General features: G+C 37.3%; 2 protein-coding genes across 3 annotated transcripts; one reads left to right on the top strand and one right to left on the bottom strand.

Moving 5' to 3' along the window:
- Positions 1-73: 73 nt before the first annotated feature.
- LOC122056951 (huntingtin-interacting protein K-like) lies at positions 74-4072 on the bottom strand. The gene is made up of 4 exons (XM_042618923.1): positions 3770-4072; positions 3281-3336; positions 528-594; positions 74-432 (listed from the first exon to the last, which is right to left on the bottom strand). The coding sequence occupies exons 1-4, from the start codon at positions 3896-3898 to the stop codon at positions 352-354; spliced, it is 333 nt and encodes a 110-aa protein (XP_042474857.1). The 5' UTR covers positions 3899-4072; the 3' UTR covers positions 74-351.
- An 11580-nt stretch (positions 4073-15652) lies between these two features.
- LOC122089395 (peroxidase 29-like) lies at positions 15653-16773 on the top strand. Of its 2 annotated transcripts, XM_042659107.1 has the most exons (3): positions 15653-15903; positions 15988-16345; positions 16521-16773. In XM_042659107.1, the coding sequence occupies exons 1-3, from the start codon at positions 15697-15699 to the stop codon at positions 16625-16627; spliced, it is 672 nt and encodes a 223-aa protein (XP_042515041.1). In that variant the 5' UTR covers positions 15653-15696; the 3' UTR covers positions 16628-16773. The 2 variants fall into 2 exon arrangements, with proteins under 2 accessions (XP_042515041.1, XP_042515032.1); XM_042659098.1 differs by having other exon boundaries at positions 15653-16345.
- The last annotated feature ends 1634 nt before the right edge of the window (positions 16774-18407 follow it).

The raw sequence follows: 18407 nt of genomic DNA, 5'->3' as shown, positions 1-18407 counted from the left end.
TTACGATCTCTGATGTCTTGACGGTGTTGCTCATCTTAAAAGTATGGAAGGCAATGAATCAAAGAGTCAAAACTTACAATCTCAAGTATGTGATTAAATATCCATCTACTGGATAAGGAACGTGTGAAAAACCAAAGCCCGACTTCGAAGGGTCAAGCAGGTTTTCTTCAATGATACTGATTAATTCGACTCAAAACTGTCTGCAAAATTGCCATCAGGTAACATCCACAGCCATTGTGAGCACAATTAACAGTAGCAAATGACCATGTTGGCTATAATTCATAATCCATATCACTAGGCATTAAAAACATAAAATAAAATGCTTCGCAGGTATCTCTGTCTGCTATCTTCTTAGCGAAGAAGGTAACGGATGGCAGCAACCGCATCACCTTTGTGCTCTCGTAATGTTCTCTCAGCTACCTTCTTGTCCAACTATTCCAATGAAGGAAAAAAGATAAGCATATAGTTCACTAGTCAATAGGGATAGTTAATCAGATGTTAGGAGAAAGAGGAGGAAAGAGATCTACCTCTAACTCATTTGCAATAATGTCTACATCTGCGGCATTGATCTTAACAGAAGCCAATTCCTTCTCCCTGTGAGGAACCAGTAGACATGTGTTCAAAGTACAATTACCCAAATCATAAGTTTGTTAAAGGTACAGGTATAGTCCCAACCTCCACCTCCCAAGAGGAGGGGCGGGGGATTTTTTTTTTTTAATCTCTAAACGATTAGAGGTTTGGCAAGCTAAGATGATGTCTCCAATTATGTCAAACAAGAAGAACATACAAATCAGAATTCAAAAAATAAAAAAAAAATAAAAAATAAAAAATAAATTGAAAAAACATTATTTAAAAAAAAAAAAAGTGAAAATGTAAGAAAATGATCCCACCAATAAAACTATCGATGAATCAATGAACCTACTAATCCATCCTCGATAACAAGTAAACGTAAATTATTATTAAATCCTTTCAGGTCTCTAAACAATTAGAACCCCTCCCCCTCCTAGGGGTTTCAGGCATTTAGTGACCTATGTCAAGCATATTTGGGTAAATGATATAAGTTTATTAGCATTCCATACAATAAACCACCAAGTATTTCTGGTGACAGATACACTATACAAATCTGTTTATATAAACTCAATTCAACAGTACTACGCACTATCAGAAATTGAAGTTCATGCTTCAGAGGGATAAATGGGTTTTTGAATAACACATCTCCGACACTGTGGATAAGGTTTCTCATCTGACCACATTGCCGATGATCATTTTGCACTTGGAATGAAAATGGGGAAAGGGTGGCACTAGCAATCATTTCCAGCAAGTGTTCATTAACTGAATCGTCCATTTTTCTGAGGGGCATTGATTTGACTTTGGCAGTCATTTCCTCCTGTAAAATAAAGTTTTATCAATTTCTTTCTGATAATGTTTTTTTGTCTATTGATTTTCGTCTAGAAATTTAAAATTAGAAGGAACTCTGTAGAATTTTCTCATAGGAATCTATGAGTAGTACTACAAACCACTCTTTTCAAAGCAAAAGGAATTCTTATCATTTAATTAATTAGATTCTTTGTTTAGAAGAATTCTTTCCATGTGCCTCCAACCATCATTGGATAATAAATATGCTCTTTGAAAAGCTTGAATTAAAAAGCATATTTAAAGGAAACTAAAGCCACATTCCATGCATACTCTCTGCAATTTCTTCTTTGAATTCTTCTCCAATCTAACTCACCCACCACAATAATTGAAAGCTAAGATTAGGAATGGACCACCCCATGAAGTAATTCAGTCCTGAATTTCACTACCCATGGGATTAGCCCTTTGTCTGAAACCTATCAAACAAGTTGGCCAATCCTGCAGTGCAAGGTGATATTCACAGTTGAGCACCAGAAACGCTTAAGCACACATGTATCTTCATAGAGACACTCTTTTGGAGGTCAAACTACAATTCGACAGAGCTGCATCAACCTCAAGTAATGGCAACCTCAAGTAGGGGCGTTTATATAATAGGATACTAATAATCTTTTACATAAATAGATGTCCTGAACTCCCTAACTTAGGTAACCCATCAACCAAGATGTAATGGATAGACATCACTGGAATGCTATGTTCAAGAAGGATCTGATGTCTAGAATATCTCTACTTCTACATGGGACAAAATGAAAGAAAATTTGGATCTTGCCCTTCTGCCCTAAAATAAGCGAACTAGAATTAAACAGTATTCAATTAATCAAACAATCTGAAGTGTACCACATGACTACATGAGACATTGTATTCCACAAATGTGTACAGATCCCATGGGTAGGGGAACTCACATTGGCCCTTGCAAGAAGTCCAACTGCTATAGACCAAGGAATTAGAGCTCAAATTAGGGGGAATGGACCAGAATTAGTGCATGACAGAAGATTCCTGATAAGGAGAGACCTGATATCTCTCAAATGGGTTCAGTAAGGGACAATATTCTGATCAAGTGAAGGTTCTGGGGGGATGAATCATAGGACGAAGCCTCATCGAAAGAAATGGACTTTGCACCGGTGCAATAGGCTTGGGATGGGCGATGGTAGATGGTAGATGGTAGACGGGGAACAAAATACAAGATGGAACAGAGGTGGATTGAGGGAGATATGAGATGAAGTGGACCAAAACTGGATTGTAAAACAAGAAATCACAGAAGAATAAAATATGTTCAGTCCCAATTAAGTTGGACTGCCTCCTCAACCACCCACCAAATCAATATCATGTGCAGATTCTTTACGACATCCTAAGGGAGAGAGATCAATAAATACATATTCAAAGATGCACAAAGGTAAAATGGAAGACAACAGCCAAGAAAGCTGGCATAACACATGAAAAACGCATTGCATAGAAAAGCCTATACACTAGGAGAGCAAAGTTAAACCAAACAAACCCAAACAGTGATCACTGGACAATAGCTTCTTAGTGGAAAATTAATGCCATCCTAATGAGTTTTCTTGAACAGAACCCTCTAAATTGAGAGATGTCCTCTGTAAAGATCAATCTTGTAATCCTGTATATCCCTGGAGTTAGATATTCTGACCATCGCAGGTCAAATCATAAATTCTTAAGAATTTCTTATCACACAACTCATGTATCTCTAAAAATTCATGACTCAATCCTCAAGGTAGCTTGCTCAAATCATAGAACATTTGAACATACGAACTGCATTAACCAATAATATAACAACTGGAAATAAATTTTCAGTATTCATTTCATATTAAATAAAAAGGTTGGCATATTTATAGTATGACCTAAGAATACAAACCTCATTCTCATCGCATTCCAATCAGCTTCACCAGATGCAGCAATCGATGCCATAGCCTGCATATCACCATAAATAGAGAAATTTGCAACTCCAATTAATATACAGGTTAAATTGAATTCTTTAGCAGTTACAAGACTACCCCATGATTCATCCATACTCATTAATAATCAAGCATGGGAATCACCAAATATTTTCAAAAAATTGGAAATTTTGTAGAACTTATAAGCTACTCATGGAATAATTCAGTAGCATGAAGTGAAAAACCTATTTCGACCGTAGCACTAAAAGATAATGCCAAATATTGAAATAAAAAATATATTTAGGACAACGGAAAGCCCTATATGATTAATACTCTTCTTATGATAAAACCCATGAAGAAATCAACATGGGTTTTGCTTGGATTGAGGATCTGAGTTCGGTGTTTGTTGTGTTGTCATTCAACATGAAAAATCAACAACAGAGAAATGGAAACGGGGGTGGAGATAGAACCTCTTGAACCCTAGTGGAGTTGAGTTGACGATCTTCAACACGGTCAGTGAGTTTGTCGAGGGCTTTGCTCTGTTGCTGCATATCCTTTGAATCAACCACTCTCTCGATCCCTTCATCTCCAGGCTCCATTGTTGTTGATGGAACAAGATTCTATCGACAGTCGACCCTCCTTTCTCTTCTCAGTTCTTACTTCTTAGTCGTCAGGTCTCTTCACCGAGAAGTGTTGAAGAACAGAAGCCAAACTGCCAGAGGACGGGGTGACGGCGTATCGCACACGCGCACGGTTTCAAAACTGAGAAGGGATAATTTTTAATTTCTCTCGGCTCCCTACCCTTACTTAGGGGTGTCAATCGGTCGGGCCGGTTCGGTTTCGGTCGGACTTAATCGGGCTTGAAGACTTTCAAAGGCTACACCGTGTCTGCCCATTTAACTAATCGGGCTTAGTTATTGAGGGCATGGTACACTTTATATTCGGTCGGTCGGTCTCGGGCTACCTTAATCGGGCTTTAGTCGGGCCTTAACCGGGCTACGGACATGTTTAATGTTAAACGGGCTTTAACCGGTTTTTAAACGGGCCCTCTTTAAAATGTGCTATTATATTCCGGCCCACTCATGCAAGCCCAAAAAAATGACAATAAATCAATAAATGATTGCCAAATATAACCACTATTTAAAATGTGAACATGTCTTTACTTTTTAGTTTTTATTTTTAATTTGGGGGTAAAATAGGTATTTTACAATCATTAAAGGGTCGGCCCAAGTCGGTGCATAATAGGCCGGTCTCGGTCGGGCATTATTCGGTCGGTCTCGGTCGGGCACCCGACGGTGCAAGTAGCAAAACCGAGATCGACCATTTATAAACGGGACGGGCTCAAGCCCGACACGTTTAATAAACGGTCCAGGCCGGGCCGGTCTATAAACGGTCGGTCCCGATCGATTTAGTCGGGTCGGGCTACTAATTAACACCCCTACCCTTACCATATATTTACTAAAAACGCAAATTTTTACGTTTCCACCCTTAATATTTAAAAATTTAGAGAAAATTGCATTACCACACCCTGAACTTTGGTCCTTATTCAATGCCACCCCTGGACTTTTTGAAACGTCAAAGCCACCCCCTGAAAATTCAAACAATTCCAAATTGGTCTTTACCGTTAGCCGACTGTGTTAAGTGAATGAAAATCTGTTAATTTTTTTTCAATATGCCAAAAACACCCCCACCTATTGTGAGAGGACAATATTGCCCTCCCTTTCCTTTCTTCTTATAAACCCATTCTCCCTCTCACTCCTCACTCACTCATACTCATTCAAACAACAAGGAAGAAGATGGAAAAAAAACTACAACTTGGTCGTACAATTCCCCTCCAGCGTTCTCAAGTAGAAAGCTGACCGACGTGCGAACCTCTCCCTTCCGGTGACTTGTCCGTCCAAGGTATTTAGGGTTCTTCCTTCTTAGACATTTAGGGTTCTTCTTCCTTGGTTACTAGGGTTTACATCCTGTGGAATATTGGAGATGGAGATTTCAGTTTGGATTGGCGTTTTTTATTGATTGAGTTCAACGATGATCAATGTAACAGATTGATACTTTACCCTCCTACGTGGATGCCTTCTCATACCTCCTATGTAGCCTAGCCATTATTTTCACTCTTAGGTGATCAACCAATGTAAGAATGGGTGTGCTCCTTAAGTCTCCAACCAAGTAATTAAATGACTTAGTCATATTGTTCATGATATGGTCACTCCTTGCTCCTACATCAAAGGTATGCCTTGACCACATCTTCGGGGGGTTTTCATTCAAATACAAGTAGTCTTCTCCTTAATCTCCTTGATGCTATTCATTTCCTTTTGAAACTGAGGTTCAGTTGAAGCTTGTGAGGTAGTCCAAAAATGTAGTCTCAATAGCATACTAGGGTGCTTTGCTTTCAGGTTTTGATATAGATGCCTACTGCAGATTCTTTGGTGAGCATAAGAGAAGGTTGTGAAAATCACATCTGACAGTCCCTACACAACACATATGGAAAATGTTAGGACATGAAAATGAGTAATTGAAAATACATATAAAAAAATATATATACCTTCTGTCTATCTGACATGAATGTGAGTGACATATCATCATTATCATTGAGTAGAGCATCTCGTAAATTATCCAGAAATCACATCCAGCTATCCTTATACTCAACTTCAACTACAACATATGCAATAGAAAAAATACCGTTGTTCCCATCAATAGATATTGCACTCAACAGAACCCCTCCATATCTGTCCTTGAGGTGGCAGCCATCAAGACCAATGAACGATCTACATCCTCTCAAGAAACCCTTCTTATAAGCATCAAAACCGACAAACAATGTTGTAAAAATCGTATTATTTGACATATGGTTTCTGGTCTTAAACTGGAACTTAAAAATACTCCTAACATCCTTCTGAAGTACCAACCTACTATAAGCATGTAATTTTTCATATGGCGTGGAATGACTTCCTTCATTAATCTCTGGGGCGGTCTTGTGTACCCTGTACAGCTTGGTGTAGTGGAACTGAAGACCATATGTTTTTTACATGTGATCAGCTATGGTCCTATTTTCTGGTTGAACCTTCAGTTGTTAAAGAAGTTTCATTGCTATCCATCTAGATGTAGCAGACTTGTTCTTGGTTGCCTTAATATATGTATGAACTGGGTGATATGTCTTTATCATGTAGGTGATACCATCTGATATTAGTGAAGTATGTAATCTCCATGAACAATTTGGTGATCTGTATATAACTGTAACTCTAGCTTGTTCATTTTTCAGCATGATAGTATCAAACCCCTCTTGCAGTATATACTCTCTCAAAGCTTCCTTGAAATGGTACACACTTCCATACGCATTACCTTCTGCTATCTTCACCTTGCCACCTTCACCCACATATTTCTGTTCACCAAATTTACCANATGATATTACAGAAATGCCATCATAGCTACTTCGATGTGAGATGCATTATTAAACATAGTTATTTAATAGGACCTTATAATTAGGGGTGTCAACCGGTTGGGCCGGTTTGGTTTCGTTCGGGCTTAATCGGGCTTGAAGACTTTTAAAGGCTACACCATGTCTGCCCATTTAACTAATCGGGCTTAGTTATTGAGGGCATGGTACACTTTATATTCGGTCGGTCGGTCTCGGGCTATAATCGGGCTACCTTAATCGGGCTTTAGTCGGGCCTTAACCGGGCTACGGACATGTTTAATGTTAAACGGGCTTTAACCGGTTTTTAAACGGGCCCTCTTTAAAATGTGCTATTATATTCCGGCCCACTCATGCAAGCCCAAAAAAATGACAATAAATCAATAAATGATGCCAAATATAACCACTATTTAAAATGTGAACATGTCTTTACTTTTTAGTTTTTATTTTTAATTTGGGGGTAAAATAGGTATTTTACAATCATTAAAGGGTCGGCCCAAGTCGGTGCATAATAGGCCGGTCTCGGTCGGGCATTATTCGGTCGGTCTCGGTCGGGCACCCGACGGTGCAAGTAGCAAAACCGAGATCGACCATTTATAAACGGGACGGGCTCAAGCCCGACACGTTTAATAAACGGTCCAGGCCGGGCCGGTCTATAAACGGTCGGTCCCGATCGATTTAGTCGGGTCGGGCTACTAATTAACACCCCTACCCTTACCATATATTTACTAAAAACGCAAATTTTTACGTTTCCACCCTTAATATTTAAAAATTTAGAGAAAATTGCATTACCACACCCTGAACTTTGGTCCTTATTCAATGCCACCCCTGGACTTTTTGAAACGTCAAAGCCACCCCCTGAAAATTCAAACAATTCCAAATTGGTCTTTACCGTTAGCCGACTGTGTTAAGTGAATGAAAATCTGTTAATTTTTTTTCAATATGCCAAAAACACCCCCACCTATTGTGAGAGGACAATATTGCCCTCCCTTTCCTTTCTTCTTATAAACCCATTCTCCCTCTCACTCCTCACTCACTCATACTCATTCAAACAACAAGGAAGAAGATGGAAAAAAAACTACAACTTGGTCGTACAATTCCCCTCCAGCGTTCTCAAGTAGAAAGCTGACCGACGTGCGAACCTCTCCCTTCCGGTGACTTGTCCGTCCAAGGTATTTAGGGTTCTTCCTTCTTAGACATTTAGGGTTCTTCTTCCTTGGTTACTAGGGTTTACATCCTGTGGAATATTGGAGATGGAGATTTCAGTTTGGATTGGCGTTTTTTATTGATTGAGTTCAACGATGATCAATGTAACAGATTGATACTTTACCCTCCTACGTGGATGCCTTCTCATACCTCCTATGTAGCCTAGCCATTATTTTCACTCTTAGGTGATCAACCAATGTAAGAATGGGTGTGCTCCTTAAGTCTCCAACCAAGTAATTAAATGACTTAGTCATATTGTTCATGATATGGTCACTCCTTGCTCCTACATCAAAGGTATGCCTTGACCACATCTTCGGGGGGTTTTCATTCAAATACAAGTAGTCTTCTCCTTAATCTCCTTGATGCTATTCATTTCCTTTTGAAACTGAGGTTCAGTTGAAGCTTGTGAGGTAGTCCAAAAATGTAGTCTCAATAGCATACTAGGGTGCTTTGCTTTCAGGTTTTGATATAGATGCCTACTGCAGATTCTTTGGTGAGCATAAGAGAAGGTTGTGAAAATCACATCTGACAGTCCCTACACAACACATATGGAAAATGTTAGGACATGAAAATGAGTAATTGAAAATACATATAAAAAAATATATATACCTTCTGTCTATCTGACATGAATGTGAGTGACATATCATCATTATCATTGAGTAGAGCATCTCGTAAATTATCCAGAAATCACATCCAGCTATCCTTATACTCAACTTCAACTACAACATATGCAATAGAAAAAATACCGTTGTTCCCATCAATAGATATTGCACTCAACAGAACCCCTCCATATCTGTCCTTGAGGTGGCAGCCATCAAGACCAATGAACGATCTACATCCTCTCAAGAAACCCTTCTTATAAGCATCAAAACCGACAAACAATGTTGTAAAAATCGTATTATTTGACATATGGTTTCTGGTCTTAAACTGGAACTTAAAAATACTCCTAACATCCTTCTGAAGTACCAACCTACTATAAGCATGTAATTTTTCATATGGCGTGGAATGACTTCCTTCATTAATCTCTGGGGCGGTCTTGTGTACCCTGTACAGCTTGGTGTAGTGGAACTGAAGACCATATGTTTTTTACATGTGATCAGCTATGGTCCTATTTTCTGGTTGAACCTTCAGTTGTTAAAGAAGTTTCATTGCTATCCATCTAGATGTAGCAGACTTGTTCTTGGTTGCCTTAATATATGTATGAACTGGGTGATATGTCTTTATCATGTAGGTGATACCATCTGATATTAGTGAAGTATGTAATCTCCATGAACAATTTGGTGATCTGTATATAACTGTAACTCTAGCTTGTTCATTTTTCAGCATGATAGTATCAAACCCCTCTTGCAGTATATACTCTCTCAAAGCTTCCTTGAAATGGTACACACTTCCATACGCATTACCTTCTGCTATCTTCACCTTGCCACCTTCACCCACATATTTCTGTTCACCAAATTTACCATAACACTCTTCAGATTTATATCCAGATAGGTCATCATAAATTGAATCCTCAGCATTTTTTCTGTACCTATCATCCTCTGTAGATTCACTGTCATTCTGACCATCTTCTCGTTCACTTTCATCATCCCACTCATCTTTGCTGCCAAATTTTCAATCTTCATCAGATCCAACCATAGAGTCATTTGAACATATATTGCTGTTGCTAATAGCCCTGACAACCTCATCAGACACTCTCAATCTCTTACCAGTAGCTTCACTTCTGCTACTAGCTCTTCCATTAGAAGTAGCAGTACTCATACACCTTGCAATGGTCATGGTACCTTTACCTCCCCTAGCAGTAGTTGTAGCACAAGCAATAGCACTTCCACTTCCACTACTATTAGCACTAGTAGTAGCCCTACATACAACAATTTTTCCCTTGCTCTGACCAGGAACAACACCATATGGTTGTAGAGGCTGTTGACATTGTCCAGTAGGTTCATCATCAAGTTCACCATCTCTATCATTAACCAGACTGCTAGGGAATCGATTAACTGTAAATTCATCGGTTGCAGACTTGTTGTGAACAATGTCATCCACATATATATTTATCACATCACAACTATGCAAACCAAACGACTTGTACACTAATGGATCATCTGTTACCTCTTTTATCTCATTGTTTGGTAGTATACATTTCACTTTGAAAACTACATTGTGACTCACAGGCACATATGTGATGAGTTCATTGTAGATGTCATACACCATGTCCAAGTAGCCATATAATTCTAGATCAACAATTTTAACTACAGTATCCCCACTCCAATGGTATTCAATAGCATACTTAACATTCATTGCTAAAGAAAAATCAAACGTGAAAACAGAGAAAATCAGTAGCAGTACTTAATACTTATCAATACAATATGTGGAATGGCCTTTCAGGAGCACAAGTTGCCAAATAAGTTATCTTTGTCATGGTAGAGGTTGGGAATGAAATTAGGAACTGACAACTAAAAAGAGAAACTAAATGCATTCACAAACAAGCTAAAACATTAGAATGGTAAACTCTTCATCAAACATTTCAGAGAATATACAAGTCAAAGCATTTATACATCCAAAAAAGAAATTTCCAAATCAAAATCAAGGATCAATCATAGCAATGCATAAAACAGAGAACCTTTTTTTATTTGTCTAAATAGGAATGGATGTTTTGAAATTTCAAACACTGTTATAATACTAATACTAACCCTTACTGCTCATAAGTCAGAATCGATTATAACCTAAATATAGAGGCTAACTAATCATAGGATTTTTCAAATATCACCTATTTTTATATATATAATAAAAAAATAATCTGGTAACTCATCAATCCAAACTTAACATAAATAACTGACCTTTTCTAACTTTTTTTTATTTATTTTTTCAAAAATGATCAATAGTTTCATAATCTACCCTCATATGTGAATAAAAATAGCATTTGGGAAAGATAGATATGATATGGATTCCTCTTACAGAGCCTCTCACTTCCAAAAGATTTTCAAAACTACCTACCAATATGGGATTTAAATCTGTTATGTCTCAAGGGTTTTCCTTATAATTCTAAAATTTCTTTTTCTTTTTTTGGTGAAATACATAAAGAACTTCAAATGGATCAATTTAAGTATTAGGATAACGAAGCAAAGTACGAATAGATCTCTGTCCATGTGAATCAGAAATACAGATTAGGCAAATCCAGAGAATTCAATTCAATGATTCAGTAAGCTCCTTCATTTGTTGAATCATTTAACAACAACAATCGCCAAATCAAATCGAAATACACAAGAAAATGAGGTCAAAATCCCAACATATGGCACAAATCGCAAGATCATCACCCCCAATCGTGGGATGATTCTCTGTGCTGCGAAGTCCTTGAAGAGGGTTTTTTCCAGACTGTGTTAGTTTTGCATGACAATAGAGAAGAAACAAACAAAATCTCATCATTACCTTCTAGAGATTTACACTACTTAATCAATCCGAATCGAAAAATTAAAAATCTCCATCTTCAGTATTCCATAGGATGTAAACCTTAGTAACCAAGGAAGAACAACCTTAAATGTCCAAGAAGGAAGAAGAACCCTAAATACCTTGGACAGACAAGTCGTCAGAGGGGAGAGGTTTGCACGTCGGAAGGGAATCGCAAGATCGAGTTGCAAGTTTTTTTTTGGTCTTTCTTCCTTGTTGTTCTAATGAGTATGAGTGAGTGAGGAGTGAGAGGGAGAGTGGGTTTAGAAGAAGAAAGGAAAGGGAGGGAAATATTGTCCTCTCACAATAGGTGGGGGTGTTTTGGGCATATTGTAAAAAAAATAACAGATTTTCATTCACTTAACACGGTCGGCTAACGGCAGGGACCAATTTGAAATTGTTTGAATTTTTAGGGGGTGGCTTTGGCGTTTTGAAAATTCCAAGGGGTGGCATTGAATAAGAACCAAAGTTCAGGGGGTGGCAATGCAATTTTCTCTACAATTTATAGATTACCCCTATGCTCGACCGCTCTTGGCCGTCTATCGTTTCGTGACTTTCCGTCATCCCTGGCCATGACATTATGGACGAGCTCTACCACCCTTTGCAACTGTGCCCTACTCCCACAGTCCCACCCCACGTCTTATGCATGGCTTACTTGGCATGTCCAACGTATATACGGTACCATGTGATCATGTCCATGCATAGTTCTCACAACCATATGGAAGGGATTGTATAATTCAAATTTTGATATGACAATAATTTTTTTTAATTATTTTTTGGGTAATTATCCATGTAACAATAGATGGTGATGGTTTCAAAAATCACAAGTTATTTATTTTTTAAATCAAAATTGTTCTTTGCTGGTACACATGTATAAACATACAATAGATGTGTGACGATACAGTAGGAATCACAAGCTTCGAGCTCTTATGCGTGAATAATGGACGGTTAAATTGGTTAGATTCCGACTCTATCTTCTCCCTCCCTCTCATATTTCTCCTTTTGTCATTCTTTTACGAGTTCCAGGGTCTAATTTCATGCATCTAATATTTGTAGGCTATGTCTAGCAAGGGTGTCAACCTGTACCGAAAATCAAAAACCGTAAGTCAAAGACCAAAAACAATACTGTACTGAATTACTAGTATCTAATTTGGTATGGTATCGATATGAGATTCGTGTACCGAGACACTATTCCATACTTTATCATGTGAGATATGACTTAAAAAATGCATCATAAAGTACCAATACTATACCGAATATCGATACCATACCGAATACTAGTACATACTGAACCAGACAAGTTTGGTACAGTATTGGTATGAGGTTCTTGTATCGATCACTATTCAGTAGGTATGGGGTATATATATATGGCTTGTAGGGGTAGAAATTTATTAAATAAGAGAAACAAAATATTAAAGAAATAAAGGGGGGACATACCTGCCTTACCCCAACCCATGAGATACAAATCACTCTAACACTTATACAACCCAACAGAAAAACCTCCAAAAGAGGAAAGATTGCATTCTAAAAATTGATAATCCCGCTTTATCCTCCCAAATGATGTAACTAATATTAGATGGGAGAGATATATTACCATGAAAAATCAAATTTATAATAGATTCACATGCAAAGTTAGTTAACTTATACGTAGCGCAATTGCTTTCTTGAAAAGAGAAGGAGATATGAGCTCTCAGGGAATCACATAGGTTGATTACTTCCTAAAACCAATACTAGCAGCTCCACAAGGTACATGATCTTTAAGAGACAAGTCTCACAATCAGGGAGGAGTCAGAATTAATATAAAAGTCAGAGAGGCCCAAATCCTTACACAATACCAAGACATCTCTATGGGGGTTCTCATCTCTGCCACTGAATTTGTGTACACTCCATAAAAATTAGAAAAAGTTGTTAGAACATTCTCGTTGCTATTTCTAATAATGCCTCCCCACCACTAATACCCGGATTCCCCTTACTTGCACCATCCACATTCAACAGTATCTCTTGGGATACGTTTCTGGAAATTTGGTCCCACAATGGTTGGCGATATCATGTAATTTGTTCATTTCTTGTATTAAATAAGTTTTATAAAAGAAAAATAAAATCTAAAAGAAAAGGGTGGAGGTTGGTTAGGCTGTAAGTTTTTCTAGAGCTAATAATGGCTCAATCAATGAGGGTAATTGGGATGGCAGGAGTATAGGGACTTTTTCATCAAGGTTGAGTAGAGAGACAATGAGCAGTGTGGCATATACAATGTTGTGCACATCGCTAGTGTGTCTCACCTTTACCCAGTTTAAGATACATAGTTTTGGTATTCTAGAGTTTTCGGTGTTCCATTCCTTTCGTTGATTCAACACAACTTAAGTGCGTGTGATCATGGTGTGGCTTGCCCAGTAAGTGTGTACAATGATTACCAGACAGTTTGAGAGATTGTTTCATCTTGGAGGTGGATCCGTAAGAACCTGCATTGCACCATATGTAGTGACTAGGGGTACGACTTAACCCTACCAGGTGTTTATAATTTTTGTTTATGTATCAAATCTCCCTAGTACGTGGCTGTTTTCATTTCAAGTATCAATACCTTTAAATAGAAATTCTCTATTCTCAATTCAATTGGTATGTGTTTCCATAATATTTATGGGAAAAATATTTTTACTTGGTGGCACACCCTTACACCCAAATACAAGGGTTGTGAAAAGATCACTTTTCTCCCCTGGTTGGATGCCTATGTACATGTGCCTCCCCTAGTTGGTTCCTGCGTAGTGGTCACACGACCGTGTAGTGATCCCCAACCCAATATTTTTATAGGAAAAAAGGTAGTCCATTCGAAATTATTTATACCATAGTATATGTTGTAAGTAGTTGTAGGTATATATGAACTTAGGTATTTGTACTAATTAACTTACTATGTATGAGTCTATGACTGAGTTTCCATTCATCGACAATAAATAAAGAATCTTTTAAGCCACAACATTTGACCTTTAGATTGAATTAAGGAAGGGTATTTTTGACCACATACAATAGGGGTGAGAGTTTAAACGATGAAACTCACGACATTCCTAGAGTCCAATCATGGAGTCACATCACCGGATCTGGTTGGCAAAAAAAAAACCTTTCTCCTCCTACGTATTTAATTATGTGGAAGTAAAACTGGAAAAGGATTTTGTTAGTGATCCCTAGCTTAATCAAGCATTAATATGTGTGGAGCATTATATAGGCAATCCAAAGATAGGGGATTCAACTTGGGATAGATATTGCCATAGTGGTCCCTCTATATCATCACAATTGAAACATGGAGGAAGGTACATAACGTGGACTCTGGTTTTATGTCTAACTTAATAGAAATTTTTATTTTTATTTTTGATAAAATGTCTAACTTAATACAAGCAACAGGTAGAATTTAAAATTCTGTTAAAACTACTTTTGAGTCTGTAGGCTTATACCAATTTATGCATGCACTCATGCAGATGGTGTTATGAATATATATTTTTATTTTTATTATTATTATTATTTTAGTTAAACATGGAGAAAGGTACATATGTCTCCATGGACAAGAGGGCAAAGGTGGTTACCAGTACTTTTCAGATTTGAATTTCATTTCTTTTTTTCCTTTTTAATGAAATTTCATGCACCTCTCTTTCTGTATTTGAAAGAAGATAACATTAAATGTTAAAAGAATCTTATGTTTACTTCTTGTCAAATATAGATTAGAACTTCATATATAGCAAACTTTTGAGGGGAGAGAGCATTAAAACTTCAAACCCTAAGGGAGAGAGAAATTTAATACAAAGTGTGTTATGGTACCAGACACTTATTGACTATTTCTTTAAAAAGACTGAGTTGTTGTTGTTGTTATGGTAGCAGTTTGGTTTTATAGTTTGTTTTTCCTGTTTTAGGGTTTTAGCTATGATGGTGAAGCATTGAATGTTAATTACCCGACATATATTGCTTATTGTAATTTTAGTTAAACTGTTTTGCTTTGCTTCTTTGATGAATCTTTTGGCATTTCTTTAGCTATCTTAATGAGTCTGTCCTTGTAGCACTGATGCACCATATGACTGTTTCTTTCTAATTTTAGTCTCTTTCCCTTTGGCTCATTTATTTTTATTTCCAATAGGAGAAAAATGAAAAATAATGGATCCACCTGCTCTTTCTGGTTCATAATAAATAGCCAAGACTCAAATTTTAATTAGCTTCATCTGATATGGTGCTAATAATTACAACAAAGTACTAAATTAATGGTTTATTACTGAAGTTTTATGATAGTTGGGACTTCCTAGCTTGATAGATAGTAGCAGCTTGGAGTGGAAGAAGACTCAATAGTCCAAACTTCTAAGGAGAATGGGTATAAGAAACTCATTTGTGGTTTTCCTCTCCATTTTAGGTTTTCTGGGTATTGATGGTAGTGAACTCTCATATCACTTCTATGAAAAATCATGCCCACAAGTTGAGACCATTGTGAGGGCAGCAATTGCACCAATCTTTGTTACAGATCCTACTTCACCTGCTACTTTGTTGAGGTTAATGTTCCATGACTGCCAAGTTCAGGTCTCTCTCTCTCTTCCTCTCTTTTTCTCTCTCTCTAAAACTAAGCTGCTATATTCTCTCATAAATTCACAATCTCATGATCAGGGTTGTGATGCTTCCATCCTTCTTGAATCAAATGATGGAGAAATGCTCCCAGAGATGGCTTCCAGTAAGAATTTCGGAATTCGAAACAGAGAGTCCATTGGAGTTGTAAAATCAATGGTAGAAGCAGAATGGCCCGGGCAAGTTTCCTGTGCTGACATTCTTGTATTGGCAGCTCGTGAGGCTGTATCTATTTCTGGAGGTCCACAAATTAGAGTTCCTATGGGTAGAAGAGACTCCACTACTATGAGCTATGAACTTGCAGAGGCTTCCCTTCCCCCACCAAGCACCAGAGTTGATGCCATGCTTCATATTTTCTCCACCAAAGGGATGAACCTTGAAGAATCTGTTGCCATTTTGGGTAATTTATAGTTTTATTATAAATTAATGACTTGGTTGACTGTAAAGTTTCTAACTCATAGCTTCGAACTAGTAGGTGAAAGGACTCCCAAGTATATAAGGGGGTCGTAGGCTAATTAGTAGCGGGTGTGGAACTAAACTCCCAATATTTACGGACTCGATCTACACTCTTGCAGGTGCACATACACTAGGGATTACTCATTGTTTGAGCATTCTTAACCGGCTGAACAGCCATGAAAGCAGCAACACAGGAGAAATATCTTTCGAAAAGCTCTTGAATTAAGTTGCAGTTCAGGACTTATTGGAGGGTCTTTAAGCATGAACTCTACTTTTGTAGGCAATGATCTTACTGTCTTTGCCTTTGATAACCAGTATTACAGAGATTTAATGGCAGGCCGAGGGGTACTACAAATCGATGCCGACATAGCCGTGGACTACCGAACAGCTCCAATCGTGGCTAGATTTGCCAGTGATGAGGATGGTTTCTTCAAGACCTTTGCATCTGCTTTTGTTAAACTTTCCTCTTCAGGTGTTCTAACAGGAAAACAAGGTGTGGTACGCAAGAGGTGCAGTGAAGTTTAAGATGAATGTGTTTTAGAGTTATCCTTTTGAAACCTTCTATTCAATGTAGTCATATGGCTTCCATTTCCACCTTCTCTTTTTTAAGTTAAGGACTAAGTTTTCCTTCACCTTTGGAGTGGAGTAGAGAAATCTCTTCCTCTATGGTGATGTAACCATGTGGTTGGATATTCAATTCATAGTTACACTTCCATTTTTATTGAAGTGAAAACTATCCTTGCTATCGATGGTACCAATTAGAGTGTATGTAGAGTTTCGATCCATACCCACGATATAGAGAAACTTGATCCTTAATGTAAAGCTTCGAAAGCAACTTAGCATAGAAAAATATCCAAAATATTTTGATACATTACAGCAGCAAAAGGAGTTTTTGCATGGTCACCCTAAGGGTCAGTTTTGAACCAAAACCAAAATTGGTCATTTAAAATCGAATCAAATTGAAACAAATCACTTCGATATTGGTTTTAAAATTTGGAATCTTTTATATTAATTGTTAATGTTCTAATCAATGTGGATGATTCTTTTCTTTTTAATGTTGAGAAATCTTTTATGCAGCTTAGAAGGGTAGTTTCACTTAAACCCAACCAAAAAAAAAAAAATTGAAAATGAGGTGTCAGTTCTTTTATAATTAAACGTGCATGGACTTAGTATCTGGATTGTACCAATATGGATAGTGACCATTGTCAATATGTATTGATCAATATAATAGCAAAAAATATGTTTTTTCTTTTCTGTCTAGTGTGTCTTTTCATGACGTCTTGTGTCGGAGCATAAAGGGTGCAACCTGATACTGATACATTCTTTTCCCTCGTAAAAAAATATATTTTTTCGCTAGACGGTGATTTTTGTACATATCTAATCCATATTGATTTCTATATTTGTATTAATATTAATGCTGGTATTGTCATCATGATATTGTAAATTAAAACTTTGAAAATGTGTCAAAATAATTGAATTTTGCCTTTTTTGGCTTAAGCAGTCAAAAACATCGTTTTAGGAATTGGTATCAAGCTGAATTAGTTGATTCATATTGGTATTGACAGAGACCAATATTGATTCCTACTTGATCCCATGCTGATTCAATGATATTCGAATCTCTTTTCAGTAAAAAGAGGATTCTCATGCTAGTTGCATTGCTCTATTTTTTTTTTTTTTTTTTTTCTCTTTCTCATATGTGAATTGTGAAAGAATTATTTCCTTTTAGATAATTTCATACCAAACGAAATATTCTAACCAAACAAGTACAAAGAAGACAAGGAAAGAAGTGGATTTTGAATCAGCATACACAAGGTAAAGGGCAAAAAAGCGACATACGAGCACTCCTCACTTATCCATTGCATGATAAAATGATCATGTTAGTATTGATATAAATGATCTTTTCCTCACATTCTATGAATCTATCCTTACGTTTGGTTATCCACTAGCATGATATGTAATTTCCAATTAGCTTCAGTTCTTTATTCAGCCTCAACCCCCCCCCCCCC

The sequence above is a fragment of the Macadamia integrifolia genome, chromosome 2 (genome assembly GCF_013358625.1).
Source record: "Macadamia integrifolia cultivar HAES 741 chromosome 2, SCU_Mint_v3, whole genome shotgun sequence".
Taxonomy (NCBI): Eukaryota; Viridiplantae; Streptophyta; class Magnoliopsida; order Proteales; family Proteaceae; genus Macadamia; species Macadamia integrifolia.
This window is presented reverse-complemented; position numbering and strand designations above follow the sequence as displayed.

Bases quoted from the DNA above. Each gene is read 5' to 3' on its own strand.
- LOC122089395 (XM_042659098.1), top strand. From the start codon at position 15,697: ATGGGTATAAGAAACTCATTTGTGGTTTTCCTCTCCATTTTAGGTTTT. The intron at 16,346-16,520 runs GTAATTTATAGT...ACACTCTTGCAG, and splicing joins AGAATCTGTTGCCATTTTGG to GTGCACATACACTAGGGATT.
- LOC122056951 (XM_042618923.1), bottom strand. From the start codon at position 3,898: ATGGAGCCTGGAGATGAAGGGATCGAGAGAGTGGTTGATTCAAAGGAT. The intron at 3,337-3,769 runs GTTCTATCTCCA...GGTGATATGCAG, and splicing joins ACTCCACTAGGGTTCAAGAG to GCTATGGCATCGATTGCTGC. The intron at 433-527 runs GTAGATCTCTTT...TCATTGGAATAG, and splicing joins TTATTGCAAATGAGTTAGAG to TTGGACAAGAAGGTAGCTGA.